The following is a 16,138-nucleotide window of genomic DNA, read 5'->3' as shown; positions in this document are numbered from 1 at the left end:
CCTGTGTGATTTAATTCAAAAACAAATCTGTTAGGGGAAAAATATAAAAAAATTAAAAAAAGTACAATAGTCTGGTTGCATAAGTGTGCACACCCTTAAACTAATACTTTGTTGAAGCACCTTTTGATTTAATTGCAGCATTCAGTCTTCCTGTGTACACACTTGCCATCAATTAAAGAGACTCTGATTATCCCAAAATAAAGTTCAGCTGGCCTAGTAGGATTTTCCTGACATGTACTCAGTTGCCTGCTACAGCAAAAGCCATGGTTTGCAGAGAGCTTACATAGCATCAAAGCAGTCTCATTGTTGAAAGGTATCAGTCAGGAGATGCAAAAAAATTTCCACAGCATTGCATATACCATGGAACACAGTGAAGACAGTGATCAAAAAGTGGAGAAAATATGGGAGAACAGTGACTTTGCAAAAAACTGGATGTCCCTCCAAAATTGATGAAAAGACAAGACGAAAACTGGTCAGGGAGGCTGCCAAGATACCTACAGCAACACCGAAGGAGCTGCAGGAATTTCTGGCAAGTACTGGTTGTGTACTACATGTGACAAACAATCTCCCATATTCCCCATATATCTGGGCTATATGGGATAGGATTTTAAGACGGAAGCCTTTTCTTACACAAAAAAACATCCAAGCCTGGCTAAAATTTGCAAAACAATACATCAAGTCTCCCAAAAGCATGTGGGAAATGTGCTATGGTCTGATGAGACCAAGGTTGAACTTTTTGGCCACAATTCCAAAAGGTAGAGTTGGCGCAAAAACAACACTTTGCATCACCAAAAGAACACCATCCCCACAGTGAAGCATGGTGATGGCAGTATCATGCTTTGGGGTTGCTTTTCTTCAGCTGAAACTGGGGCTTTAGTCAAGGTGGAGGGAATAATTAACAGTTCTAAATACCAGTCACTTTTGGCCTAAAACCTTCAGGCATCTTCTAGAAAGCTGAAGATGAAGAGGAATTTCGCCTTTCAACATGACAATGACCCCAAGCATACATTCAAATCAACAAAAGAATGGCTTCACCAGAAGAAAATTCAAGTTTTGAAATTGCCCAGCCAGATCCCAGACCTAAATCCAATAGAAAATCTGTGGGGTGACCTGAAAAGGGCTGTGCACAAAAGATACCTTCGCAATCTGACAGATTTGGAGCACTTTTGCAAGGAAGAGTAGGCAAATATTGCCAAGTCAAGATGTGCCATGCTTATAGACTCCTACCCATGAAGCCTGAATGCTGTAATTAAATCAAAAGGTGCTTCAACAAAGTATTAGTTTAAGGGTGTGCACATTTATGCAACCAGCTTATTGTATGTTTTTTTTTATTTTGTATATTTTTTCCCCTAACAGATTTGTTTGTTTTTCAATTGAATTGTACAGGTTATAGGTCTAATTAAAGGTGGGAAATGTCTTGAAATGATTTATTGTGGTCTCTTTTTTTTTTTATATATCACAAAAACCTGGCATTTTAACAGGGGTGTGTAAACTTTTTATATCCACTGTAGTTGTATTGTCTGATGACTATATATGAAATGAACATGTGGAGTCAAGGAATTTACTGGGATGAAGAGCATAAGCTTAGTTTTATTTGGGTTGAAGATTGGTTGTGAAGTTGATAGTCAAGTTTCCACAGCTGAGAAAACTTGCTGTGTTTTTCTGAGTTCTTGCAGGGAGGGTGCAGCACAGGTAAGTGTAGAACCATCTGCATATTGAACTATTGTGGCTAGTTTGGTATCAGTGTAAAGTTTATTAGTAACAATAGTGAATAGAAGAGGACCTAAGATTGAGCCTCAAAACTGGTGAAAGAGGAGCGGGAGAGAGATCATGCATTTGACAGCGTGTTGGTGATCAGTTAGATAACTATGGAACCAAGCTAGAGATGAGTGACTTAAGTTTTAGGGAGGCTAGTTCAGAGAAAATTTTCTGGTGGGAGACAGTGTCAAAAGCTTTGGGCAGGTCTAAGAAGATAGTGGAAGTAAACTTGCCTTCATTTCTGTATTGGTTGATAAGTGTTTGTAAAGTTTAGAAGAGCAGTTGTGGTATTGTGGTTTGGATGAAAACCATGTTGTGTATCAGACAGGAGGTTTGATTAGTAGATAGGTGAAAAGCTGAGTATGAATGCATTTTTTCAAGAATTTTGTCTAGTGATTTCTTTCTAAAGTTTACTTCAACTGTCTTGACTGTGCATGCAAAATGTTTTGCTATGATTACCTCTTACTAATGACATTTCTTAACTGTAGTGTATGCAGTCTTTATTACTTTTAAGACTTTAATTTTTTTCAGCGTTACTATCGAAGCAAATTTTTGATTAATGTGTGTTGTTTTTTCAGAACATGGCATTTCAAGCTGAACAGAAGATTAAGACAGATATATTGCGTGGTCTGAGCACAGAGCAGCTTTTCAGGTTATTGTCAGATACAGATGTGAATGTACTAATGAAGACGCTGGGCCTTCTCAGGAATCTTCTTTCAACCAGGCCGGTAGGTAAAATAATTAGATGCAGATTCTCTCTAAGATTGGTCAAATTGCACTAGCGAAAGTTTAAATAAAGAATATGAAGATTCCTTATAATGACAGTAGTTAAACATTGAAGTGAGTGCTGTTATTTTGTAACATTGCTGGAACAGTATTGTCATGAAAATGTTAAGTTTAGTTTTATTTAGTGTAGCAAACTCACAGGTACTGTTGGACACTGGATAGTTGAGAATTGCTGCTGTTGTGGTATAGTAGCATTGTAATCTTGTGGATAAAGTACATCTTTTCCATGGAGGTGTGATTTGTATGATCTTTTTAAAGCTTGTTATTAGAATGTTCCACGAGCAGAGGTTGCACATCTGATGGCAAAATCAAGCATTTCACAGGGGAACAAGATGGCAGCCGATATGTGAGCTCATGCCGAGATCAACTCCGATATTAGCAAAATGTATCCAATATTTCTGAATGGCTTTTAATAGCTAAAAGTGGACCATACTATAAACCTTAAAGTTTACAGTCATTCTGCAACCCAGCTCATTTTTGACTTAAAAACAAGCATTGGTGAATCTACTAGGTTTCACATACCTTGCCTGGCTTTCCACTGACAAACAGCCACATGGGGAGATTCCTTCTTGTGAGTGGTATACTCTTAAGACTGGACCTACAAATACAAAGAAAGCAGTTAATAAAAATCACTACATAATTAAATGAATTTTGAGAGCTAGTAAGTTATTTATCTCCATTGTTTGCATCTGATCACATAAACCTTAAACATGGCTCAAGAATTGGATGAAATAGAAATGGTAACCACTAAAGCAAAATTTACGGCTGCCATGACACCAGAAAACAACTTTGCTCCTAAAAGGTACACATTAAGCAGTAAAGAAGACAAAAGATAATCTACTTCTAAAAGTAAATTTGAAAGGTGGCACTATTGTCTTTAAAGCAGTCAGTAGATCTGATTGCAATGCAAGTTTCATACATCACAGAATCATTGGCCAGTATTACCCATTGTATAGAAATTACTGAATCTAGGCTCTGTAACAATAGAGCAGATTTTCACTCACCTGTTGAATAATTTATTGGATGTTAAAATTATAATAATTGAGAGAGCAAACAGAGGATCCAAGAAGTACAAAAATGAAGTTAGACCAAGACTGATTTACATCAAGCTTTTTAACTACCAGGATGTGAAGTCTATATTACATGCCATGAGAAGTAAAATGAACATCCACTGGAGTGGACATAAACTTATTTTTTATCAAGATCCTCCACATCAAAGTAAATCAGTGAGACAGAAGTTCTCCCTAAACTGTTCTTACCTGATACAACATAAAATTAAATTTCTTATGTCTTATCTCACAAGACTGTCCTGTCACAAAGAAAATGTTCTCCTTGTTCTGATTCACGTATGGGTCACAGATCCAATCCTTGCATCCGACTCTGACACCTTTTACAAAGTTGATCTTCCAGGCTCGAGCTCTTTCCTCTACCCTCAATCATCTGTACCAAGTACACCTTCCTCAGATCTCATTTTCTGCCATTCGTGTTGGACGTGCTCTCCAATGCTCAAGCACTAAGTTCAGTTTTCATCTTAATAGTGTTTTCTATTTTTTTCCTCCTGACAACTAAGCATCTTGCAGGCATTAGGGGTTATAGCATTCTTAGATTGAACTCCTTTCAAAAAAAAAAAAAAAATATATATATATATATATATATATATATATATATATATACACATATATATATATATATATATATATATATATATATATGGATCTAGGACTATTGAATGAAAGTTCAAAAGTCCGAATCCACAGTCACCGAACGCACTTTAATGAAGGCACTTTCATCGCAAAAGCGCTTTTGTTAAAGTGCAATAAAAAAAAACAACAACAGTAAATCTACTTTTATGCAGGGGGGCAAGTCCCACTGTGCCCCCCCCACACCCCTCTACTTTAATATTCTTACTCTGAGATCGCATTACAGTGAGGAAAAGGGGATATTCCCTTATCCGCTCCATAGTACGATCTCTGCAACAGTCATTCCCCCATGACTCCCTCTAGCTGCAGGCATACTTCCGCGAAAGTGCTTTTTCGGTAAAAAGCACTTTTACGGAAATATGCCTGGCTGTTTGTCCTTTGGTGAAAAGTTCCTTCAGGGATCAGTACCGATCCCATATATATATATATATATATATATATATATATATATATATATATGTATATATATATATATATATATATATATATATGTGTATATATATATATATATTTGTTAACTGTTATTATTATTATTGCATTTTTTGGTGTTTAGACTATTAGCTTTTGGTGATAAAAAAAAATAAGAAAAAAAATGAAGATGGACAAGTTGTACAGATTGCAGACATAAGATTTGGCACTCTGATTCTCATGACAAATGTGTCTACTGTTTAAGAGCAGCACACTTACAAGCAAATGTGCCATTTGTGAAGGGTTCAACCCTAGAGCAATCGCCAGTAGGTGCAACAAACTAATCTCGAAAGGGATTCTGCCTCTGTCCACTCATTCTTCTCCAGAAGCTCAATCCCCCAAACACATTATACCAGGTTCTGCTACAGAGTCAAAGAAGCACCCTCATAAACACCACAGGGCTTTGTCTGAATCTCATGCAAAAGTTTTAAAAACCTCGGATCTGACTACTGCAGCTCCAAGACCAGGGTCTGGACCAATGGATCCAAAAGCCCTCTCAGATCCATCTCTATCTACCTCAATGACTTTATTTACTGTGTTGGATCCCCAGCTCTTTTCAGATCCGACTTCTTCACAATGCAAGGCTACTGCAGCCCCTTCTGATCCTAATCATCCCTCAGATCCGAGGAAGATGGATCAGAAGCCTCGGTCTCCACTTTTCTTTTCCTTAACCTTGGATCCTAGGACCTCGAGTCAGAGATCTAGGAGCTGGTCATCAGGGTAGTCCATTCGATCAGTGTGTCCCACAGTACCCTCTAAGATTTTACAGACTCCAAGACATTCCTGTCTTTCATCAGTAGTGTTGTCTAGATCCTCCAGAAGCCTTTCCGATTATGATGTGGACAGGATGGTAAGGAAGAGCATCAGGGCTCAGATCCAGATGGTAGTCTTGTCAGCTCTATCCCCTTATGGATCCATGAGCGTTGTTCCAGCCAGTGTAGATTCTCCTTCTCCGATACTGCCTTTGGCATCAGAGCCCCAGGACCTTAGCCAACTGAGAGACTCGTGTTGGATCCAAGAACCTGCACTTCCTCGACTCCAACAGTTGTCTTGACCACCTCTACTCCAAGATCTTTGGAGCATAGTGGGTCTTGGATCTGAGGGTAGGGGTTTGGCTCTGATCTTATTGGATCCATCTCTTCCCCTTGGTGCTTTGGCTCTCAACAGCACAGGTCCAATTCTGTCTGGGAGCTGTTAATCCCAGGGACTTGTCATTTCTTCTTTGTGGGCTTTGGCACTGATGGAGTTGGGCAGGGGTTCTCCAGGTCCCTTGGCTTTCCAGGTCATAGAAAAGGCTTTCTCTGCAGACAGAGACCCAACCTCTTTAGCTAGTGATGTTCTTCGTGTTTCACTGTTGCAGTCATTACACTTGAGATATCCCTGCCAGGGTAGCCCTTGGCCGGCCCGAAAACCAGAGACTTAGTATTTCTGCATCTGTTGCTGTCGCTTGAAGATTGACGTCCAGTCATCAGTAGTGTAAAGTAAGGCAGTCGACGCCATTACATCAGTCTTTCTTGCCATGGAGCGCGAAGCCGAAGCAGTTCGCACGAGTGCCAGTCGGCCGCTACCAGAGTTTTTGTCTACCAAATTGAAGCTGAAGTCTTCTAAAGCTAAGAACCCCATTGGGGATCCTTTTTTCTTGCACTAACCGATGTCAGAAAAAGTTAATTGTCTCGCCTGTGGAAAGCAAATACCACACCAAGACTTCCACTATTACTGCGTCACTTTTTAGGCCCAGACCACGACATCCGCCGATGCCGCTTCTGTGCTTTGTTCAACGCCAGAACTATCCGTCGTTGGGCCCTTATTGTAGCCAGATATTTTCACTTACAGTCCTCGGATTCCAATATGGCTTCGGTAAGCCATCCAACAGCAGATCTTCCAAAAAAGATAAAGACAGAGACAGACCGCATAGGTCAAAACCTACCGACGATGCTTCCGTTGAGCTAGTCGTCAGTTCTCCGGTCCTCAGTGAGGTGCTTTCCCAGCCCCTGATACCTACTTCAGTTGATTCTCAGGCCGCTACCGAGACCCTTTCAGAGTGTGATATGCTGCAAAACTCTTCTTCGACTAAGGATCCTGCGGTTGTCTCCAACTTGGTTGGGTCCAGAGCCGCTGAGCAGGCACCGTCTTCCAAGGAAGTCCTTCACACTACCGAATCTCGACACAAACCGGCGTCTTCTTTCGCGACTACCATTCTTTCAAAAACAACCGAGTTTCTTAGGGCCAGGGTACGAACCACACCCAAGAAACCGACGACCCACTCTCAGGCGCCTGCTTCCTTGCCTTAGTCTCAAATGCTTAAAATGGTGGAAGACCTTATCATGTTGATCAGGGGAAGCCAAACTACCCCCTCCAAAAGGAAAAGAGATTTGTCCCCCTATAGTTTTGTCTGAACAAGAGTCAGATGAATCTGATGCATCTGAGTATGAAGACATGCAATCCCTCTCCACTTATGAGGATTCTGATGCAGAGGATTCCATTCCTTCAGCATCTCCCCCAGAAGATTTTTCCTTTGGAGAAACTCTACATACTTTAAGGGAGCATTTCCAATGGGAGAGTCAGGACTACCCTCAGTCTAAAAAGAGACTCAGGGAATTCTGAGATCTTCCATAACACAGACCCTTGGCCATCCTCCCAGTCCTGGATGTTTTCCTCGAATCTAGCTTGAGTCCTGATGCCCTACCTCCCGCTCCCAGAAAACCCAGACAGGTAGTATAGAGTCCCTGACTCACACAAATAACCAACAGCTGACCCTGAGGTCATTTCTCAAGGACCAAAAGGGATTAAAGCAACCTCTGCTAAGAATCCCACCCCCCTCAGACAGGGATTCCCGAGCATTGGACAGATGGGGTAAAAAAGTATATACCTCAGCTACTCTTGCTATCAGGGCACTAAATTGTCAGTTCCATATGCTGAAATTTCAGCAAAATACCTTGGAACTCCTTAAACAAAAAATATCTTCCCCTCCTGCTTGTGCAGAATTTAAAGATTTACAAGAGTTAATGCATTGTGCAAGTCAAGTAACTAAACACACCTTGAACTGTGGCTTAAAGAACAACCCCTGCTAGACCATGTCAAATCTAAATTGTTGGATGCCCCTTTGCACAAAGATAACTTATTTGGCATTAAGGCAGAAGATGTCTTAAAAATGATGGAAGAAAAAGCAAAATCTATGCCAACAGTTAAGGATTTCTTGCAGGTCCAGCCACCTAGGTTCAGCAAGCATTGTCCATCCAAACACTGGTCCTTTCCTGCTCCTAGTAAATCGGCCCAGCCTAGGCCCCATGGAAACAGACCCCCCCCCCCCAGACAGCAGTCCCAGGGAATGCAGAGATCTAAGCAGTGGACTACCTACACTTCAAAACCAGGGAGTTCTAAGCTACCCCCTTATGGTAAGAACACACAATGACTCACCCCCACAACCCCCTCCCTCTGTCCACCTTCACCTACCCCTAGGAGGAAAACTTTTCTTTCACTTAAGCACCTGGGCCACCATTACCAAGGACCAATGGGTTCTGAACATTGTGTCTCAGGGATACAAATCTTCCTTCCACACCCTTCCAACCCCACAAGGGTTCCCAGATCTACCACCGAATCAGTCGGCAGAGGCACAAAAGCAAATCCTTTCCCTCCTCTCTATGAGGGCAGTAGAGCACGTTCCTGCAGAACAAATAAGCCAATGTTTCTACTCCAGACTTTTTCTGGTGCCCAGAAAAGAGGGCACATGGTGCCCCATTCTTGATCTATCCATTCTAAACACCTTCCTGGTGATCCCAAAGTTCAAAATGCTCACCCACCAGCAGCTGTTACCCATGCTCTCCAAGGATGCTTGGCTAGCCACCCTAGGTCTAAAAGAGGCCTATCTCCACATTCTTATCAGGGAATCACGCAGGAAATTTCTCTGCTTCAGGGCAGGATCTCAACACTTTCAGTTCTTTGCACTTCCCTTTGGCTTATCTACTGCTCCCAGAAATTTCACAAAATGTCTTGCTCCGGCCATTGTTTTTTGCAGACAGTAAAATATTCAAATTTACCCATACTTAGATGACTGCCTTATTCAGGCAGACAAACGAGAAAAACTGCTATAGCACCTGGCCTTTGTAAAGACCCTACTAACCTCCCTAGGGAACACAGTCAACAAAAAGAAATCCAAACAGGTGCCCACCCAAAGGATTACCTTCCTGGGAGCAAGTCTGGATACAGCATCCCAGATGGCATACCTTACACCAGAGAAACAAAGTTTCCTGTCAGCTTACTTCTCTCAACTAGCCCCAGGCCCCAGCTATCTGCAAGGAAGATCCTGCAAGCTCTGGGGTTCATGGCATCTTGCATAGTACTCATTCCATATGCCAGGCTGCACATGAGGAAGCTTCAGTGGTACCTAAAGAGCCTTTGGTGTCGACACTGTCAAGACCTGGAAACTGTCCTACCTATAATTCCTTGCCTCAGAAGAGATTTCCTTTGGTGGGCAACAGCATGCTCCCACAACAAGGGACTGTCTTTCTCTCCACCACCCCCCCCCCTGCCACCCAAACCCTCACCACAGATGCATCACATTATGCTTGGGGGGCACACCTGGATGGCAGGTGCATACAGGGTCATTGGAGCCCACAGCAAATCCCTCTGCACATCAGTCAAAAAGAGATTATGGCTGTGCTGCACGCCTTGATAGCTTTCAAACCCCTTCTATCTCCAGGAGTTCTCCTGATCAGAACAGACACCACTGTGATGTGGTATATCAATAAGCAAGGAGGGACTCACTCTTACCCTCTATGCAGGCTGGCCATGACCCTTTGGCACACAGCCTCTGCCATGCAACTACACCTCTTAGCACAATTCCTACCAGGCTCTCTCAACTCTCTGGCAGACCAGTTAAGCAGAAATCTTCTGGACCCACACGAGTGGCAACTCAACAGGAGTACCTTCACCCTAATAACACAGAAATGGGGAACCCTAAAGGTCGACCTCTTTGCCTCCCACACCATCAGCTCAGCAAATACTGCACCAGGGAGCATCATTGCATGGCATGGAAAGTGGATGCCCTGTCCTTCCCCTGGGTCGGTCTATGCCTTTCCTCCTCTACCTCTCATCCCCAGGATACTGCTCAAAATAAGGGAGGGAAAAACAAGGACCATTCTTATAGCTCCAGACTGGCCCTGACAACACTGGTACCCCTTGCTGCGCAGCCTGTCCCCGCTGCCTCCATGCTATCTTCCTCAGATCCCAAACCTCCTGACCCAGAGGGAAGAGGAACTCAAGCATCCCCAATTGCAGACACTCAGTTTGGCAACTTGGCTTATTCTTTGACACCGAACCAATCTGCCGTCCTCAGTAAACAGGTTCTGGATATTATCTGTGAGGCCAGATGTCCTAGCAGTTCTGCAACTGGAGCCAATACGGAACAGCCCTCCATCCCTCTCATCCTGGATTACTTAGCTGACCTACTACATAGTGGTCTCTCTTTCTCCTCTATAGGAATTCATGCCTCTGCCATTTTTGCTCATTTTCCCACTGAGCAGTCCTTTTTCTCACACCCATTGATCGAACAGTTCCTCAGAGGGCTAGCACCTTGAGGCCCCCAAGAAGGGCACCAACACCAGCTTGGGACCTTAACTTTGTCTTGGAAAAACTCACCCTGCCCTCTTTTGAACCAGCTTCTTCTGCAGAGCTAAAATTTCTCTCCTGGAAGACAGCATTCTGTCTGGCTATCACTTCAGCCAGAAGAGTCTCTGAGCTGCAAGCACTCATGTCTGTGGAACCCTTCATCATTGCAGTCATTTTGGAAGTTATGAAACAGAGGTGGTAAAAATATCCTGGCCCCTCTGATTCCTGGAGTAGGTCTGTTGAGGGTTGGAAAACTTCATCCCTACAGCAGACAAGGTATTGCCCTCTTTCTCGCTATATGCTATACTATATTCAGAGAATGGGTGTAGCTCTGGGCACTGTACATGCCAGTACATATGCAAATTTAGTTTTGACACTATGGGAACATGAGAAAGTATTTACAAACAACATCTTTTTTAAGTCAGTATTTTTCTGCAGACGCTTTGTGGATAATATTTTTATCATCTGGGGTGACATGGGAGAGCATCTTCTAGACTTTGTGGAGTTCTTACACAGTTACTACTACATTCCTTAAATTCAGTTATCGGTCATCAGCTGAGTGTATTGATTTTCTTGACGTTACAGTAAAAAAAATGAATTGAAACAACTTAATACTAGTTTATATAGAAAAGATTGTAAGAATACACATAAATCTGGCATGCATCCAGTGCATATTACAAAAGAATATCCTCAAGGGTTAATTTTTGAGGCTCATGAGGTTACATAGTGTGGATACTGAGATGAATCAAACCTTTTCTAATTGGAGGGAGGATTTCATTAAGAGGGGGTGTAGAATGGTTGATATAGATACCTGTATTAAAGAGGTGCTGACCAGTAGGGATGTGAAGGGGAAACCTTATTTTTCACATATAAGCAATAATAGTCTTTCTGGGAGCAATAAAAACACTTTGGTTAATACCAGGAATAGACTGTTTTTTATGTATTCTAATGATATCAACTTGGTATGTGAACTGATGAGAAAGTACTGGCTGATCTTTTTAGCAGACCATGAGATAAGTAAGGTAATTGATACTAACCCAAGGTGTAGTTTTAGGAATAATCTGTCCCTCAAAAGGCAGTTGTGCTACAAAAATCCAAATAAAGTTCATAGACTACTCTGAACATAGTGGTACTTTTATGTGTAGGACATGTAGCGCATGTAATTTTATTTGTACATGCACATCTTATCATGAACAGACAGGTTTCAAGTTGGAGTTTGATTTATTTGCAAATTGTAGGAGTACAGATTTGATTTATATGGCAAGCTGTGGCGCATACAATGCCTTTTACAGTGGAATGACTAACCGCAGCCTGAGAGAGAGAATACTTGAACATGCGAATGATGTTCGTAGGGGAAAGATACCAGTGCTTTGGCAAGGCATGTGAAAGAGATGGGGGAGGAACATTACTTTAGGTTTTTTGTTTTAGAATTGATAAGAACAATAGAGAATGGGGATTTAAGAAATATAACAGACTCTGAGGAGCAAAAATGGATTCTTTTGTTAAATCTTATATAGAACCTGGGCTTAATGAGAAACTAACATTGAAACCATTTCTAAAACGTCACCCACTTAGACATTGAGACCGTTGCTTTTATGGAGGGTTTTTATATATATATATATATATATATATATATATATATAGAGAGAGAGAGTTTGTTGATTGGTTGGGAGATTTTTGATTTTATAAATGGGATGTAACAGTGATTTCAGAAAATTGTTATCCCTCCTTTTAGTGATTGGTATTTTAGTATTTTCATTCTGTTTTATGGTCTGAAAAAATTGATGTTAAGTTGTCAATCTCGCCTTCATTCTTGCTGGATGGGTTCGGAGCCGATCCTCGGCTCCGACTCGGCACTTGCTTTAGCTTGAGAACTCCTTTTACCAGCTCGAGGCAACCCTATATCCCATGATGCAAGGCGGAACTACCTCAGATCTCGTTTGCCGCTTAGCGAAAGAGGTCTCCTTTGCCAGCTGAGGTAAGTAATTTTCTTGTCAAAAGAGAATAGCTTCGTTAGGGTTTTATTTCCCCCTTGTATCCATTATTATAGTCTGTAGTGTGTTATAGCCCACCCTATTCCCTTGTATTTCAAAACTTTTTATTACCTTTACTGTAAAAGTTTAGTTAGGCCTAAACCCCATTGGTTAATCCCTTCCTGTGTGTCTGTGTGTTAGGGGATTAATTTTGTGTGTTTGTTGGGGTTTGTGTGTGACTTCCTCCTAGGATAATGTCTAAGGAAGGCAAGGTCTCAGGCTTCAAGAAGTGTGACTCGTGCTGTCAGAAAATGTCTCTGACAGACGGTCACACTTCTTGTGTTTACTGCCTGGGGCCTTTGCACCTGCAGGACTCCTGTGCTTTGTGTCACTCTTTTAGCCAGAGAGTCCTGCAGGAACGGAGGAATAAGCTTATCCTCCGTGGCTTACTTAAGCCAGAAGGTTCTCCCTCAAAAGCAGGGTCTGGGAAACCTTCTAAGCCACCGAAGGCTCAGGCTTCAGTATCCAAGCCTCCTCCGGTGGCTCCGGCTCCGTCGGGCGAGATCGGCTCCGGCTGGAACCGATCTATCTACTTCAAAAGTAGTGGGTTCGGCACCGACTGGTTCCGACACCTTGTCTACTGTGGCCTTGTTGGCTCCGGCTGGAGCCGACACCTTATCCAGTATCGGAGCCGAGAAACCTTCGGCTCCATCTGGAATTCAGGGGACTTCGGCTCCGATGACTTCGTCCCGAAAGAGATCTCGGTCCCCTTCGTTGCAGAGTATCCACTCGGCTCCGGGGTCTCCTCTTTTGTCGGGGCGGAGCCATCGGAGCCGATCTTGAGATCTTCCAGGCTGTCTGACCACGACTTAGAGAGGGTGGTAAGCAGGCTGTTGAAGTCGCAGGCACTGGCCCAAATGCTCCATAGCCCGTCTCAACAGACTTCGGCTATTGCCTCACCCCTTGAACTTCCTCCTCCGACACCACACCAGAGTTGGGCGGAGCTTCTCGGGACAGCGACTGTTTCGGCGCCGGAGCCGATACATCCTTCGGCTCCGTCGTCCTCGGCTCCGATCTCCTCCTTGAGGCCTTCCTCGGAGGGATCCGGTCGTCGGGTTTCCCTTGTCAGCTCCGAGGGGGCTAGTGGCATCGGACCCTTGTCCGACCCCGCTCTCCCTCTCGGGGCTTCGGCTTTGGTAAGCTCGGCGCCGACATCGGCCTCGGAGCCTTCCCTCTCAGTGGAGCCGGGAATTCCTGTATCCTCGGAGCGGTGATATTCCGGCCTCCCGGGGAGGGGAGCCTTTGAGGTGATGAGGAGTGTCCTGGCCCCTGAGCCAGGTCAACGGTCCATCCCTCTAGCTCCTCCCTCTTCAGTGCCTGTAGACGCCTCTTGCCAGCCTCTTGCTCTCAGGCCCAGGGATCCATCGCCCCAGGTTTCCCCATTGGGAATTTCCTCCTCTTCGAAGTTTCTCCTGATCCAGCGGGTGAACCCCGTCGGAAGAGGATGTGTAAGAGGAAACACACAGACTCCCACGAGTCTACTACATCGGATACCGACTTAGATGAGTCGGAGGGTTCCCACGATCCCCTCTGAGGATGTCTCCTTTTCAGACATCCTTGAGCTCCTCAAACAGAGGGGGAATTGGCCATCCATTGATCCCTCCGAGGATGAGTCGGTATACCTGGAGGCTTTTGGATCCCGACCCTCCACCTCCTGGGTGTCTCCGCCTTTCGACCCCCTTATGCAGGTAGTGGCTCGGAAGGGGTGGGCGCTCAGATTCTGTGAAACCTGTCCCCAGGAGACCATCCAAATTCATCACGGCCCCTACGGACAAACAGTTCCTTTCCAAGGGCGTCTCTGTGGATTCTATGGTGGTGGCGGCGGCCACTAAGAAGGAACTGGCGGATCCTTCAGTACCTGTCCATCCTCCTAACAAGGATTCTAGGACCATGGACAGGTATGGAAAGCGGATGTTTTCTTCAGCGACCTTTGCTATGCGTTCGCTGAACTACCTTTGTCACTTCACCAGGCTTCAAAGAGATATTCTCAAGGAACTGGGTGAAGTGGTCCAGGATCCTTCTGCTGCTGGGGCTCAAGAAAAGATTGCCTCGCAGCTAGCAATCCTGAATTCCCTATCCAACTCCTCCATGCGGCTCATATCCTATGCGGCCGATGGAGCGAGCAGGGCCGCAGGCACAGGAGTTGCTCTTAGACGCCAAGCCTGGATGCGGCTTTGTAATTTTGCGGACCCCTTTAAGGCGTCCTTCACTAATACCCCCTTTGATGGTTCGGCTTTGTTCGGACCTCAGGTGAAGGATACCTTGACCAGGTGTGAGCAGGACGGTAAAACTCTTTCTGCTGTTGGAGTCCATTTTTCCACTCCTTCTAGACCATATCCCAAGGTTCAGAAGGGGAAGATGTGGTTCATAAAGCCCAAGGAGCTACACCAGACACACGTGGTCAGTTTACCCCAGAGGCAGAGGGGTAACAATAGACGCCGCCCTAGAGGCGGGGGGTCCTCAGAACCAGGGCAACAGGGAGTCTCTTCCTGAGAAGCCCTTTCAGCATCCCTGAGGTGTTGCCCGACTGTCCACCCTTGGAGGCAGTCGGGGGAAGGATTTCACTGTACCCAGTAGCCTGGCAATCCCTATCACAAGAGATGTGGGTACAGTCGATCATATCCGAGGGTTACAAAATCCCCTTCGAAAGGTATCCCGTACCTCAACAATCCCTTCCAGACATCTCACCCGGTCAAAGGGATTTGGCAGAACAGGAGGTTTCAAAGCTTCTAGAAAAAAGAGCCGTCCAGACTGTGCCGGCAGACCAGGTAGGATCCGGCGTCTACTCGAGATTCTTTTTGGTCCCCAAAAGGACGGGAGATTGGAGACCAATACTAGACCTGAGCAATCTAAACAGATTTGTCAAGAAGGCAAGATTCCAGATGGTCACGCTTCAGTCCATTCTGCCCTTTCTGGGCAAGGACAACTGGATGTGCTCTATAGACCTTCAGGATGCGTACTATCACATAAAGATTCACAGGCGCTCCAGAAGGTTTCTCCGCTTTCGGCTAGGGACCAGTCATTACCAATTCAGAGCCCTGCCCTTTGGCCTCACCTCAGCCCCCAGAGTGTTTACCAAATGCATGGCAGTGGTCACAGCTCATCTGAGACGTCAAGGATTCCAGGTGTTTCCTTATTTGGACGACTGGCTCCTCTCCGCCACCACCAGGTGTCAGCTTCTTCAGTCCAGAGACTACACTCTACAGCTTTGCAGGAGTTTGGGAATTTCAGTAAATTTCGAAAAATCTTCTCTGCTGCCTTGCCAATCTATCACCTTTATAGGCGCAGAATTAAACACCGTCAAAATGTTAGCCAGATTAACAGATCAAAGAATTCTGGACATCCAAAAATTCGTTCGGATTTTATTGCAGAGCAACAAGGTCAAAGCCAGATTTATACTGAAGGTTCTAGGTCTTATGGCTGCGGCCATTGTTCTACTACCACTGGCTCGCTTCCACATGCGTCGTCTGCAGTGGATGCTATTCACGCAGTGGTCGTACCACAGTCTCCCGATGAGGCACGAAATCTTAGTCACACAGTCGTGCAGAACTCATCTGAATTGGTGGATATCTTCCCCTCTTCTTCATCAGGGCGACCCTTTGTTTCCCCTCCTCCAGTTGCCACAGTCACTACGGATGCCTCTCTGATTGGGTGGGGGGGGCATTATCAGGGCAGGATGGTCCACGGGACGTGGCAACCCATAGAATACCATCTGCACATAAATGTCCTGGAGATGAGAGCGGTGCTTTTAACGTTGCAGGCCCTCAGCGACTTTCTTCCCACGGG

General features: G+C 44.5%; 1 protein-coding gene across 1 annotated transcript in view; it reads left to right on the top strand.

Moving 5' to 3' along the window:
• LOC122792989 (armadillo repeat-containing protein 8) overlaps positions 1–16,138 on the top strand; it is a 1,754,692-nt gene that overhangs the window by 986,863 nt on the left and 751,691 nt on the right. The window contains exon 7 of the mRNA XM_044060608.1: positions 2,337–2,486. Within this exon, the coding sequence (XP_043916543.1) occupies positions 2,337–2,486 (150 nt within the window). The remainder of the gene's footprint in view (positions 1–2,336; positions 2,487–16,138) is intronic.

The sequence above is a fragment of the Protopterus annectens genome, chromosome 2.part0 (genome assembly GCF_019279795.1).
Source record: "Protopterus annectens isolate FY-2018-M chromosome 2.part0, PAN1.0, whole genome shotgun sequence".
Lineage (NCBI taxonomy): Eukaryota > Metazoa > Chordata > Ceratodontiformes > Protopteridae > Protopterus > Protopterus annectens.
Note: the sequence above shows the minus strand (reverse complement) of the source record. Positions and strands in the feature narration are given on the sequence as shown.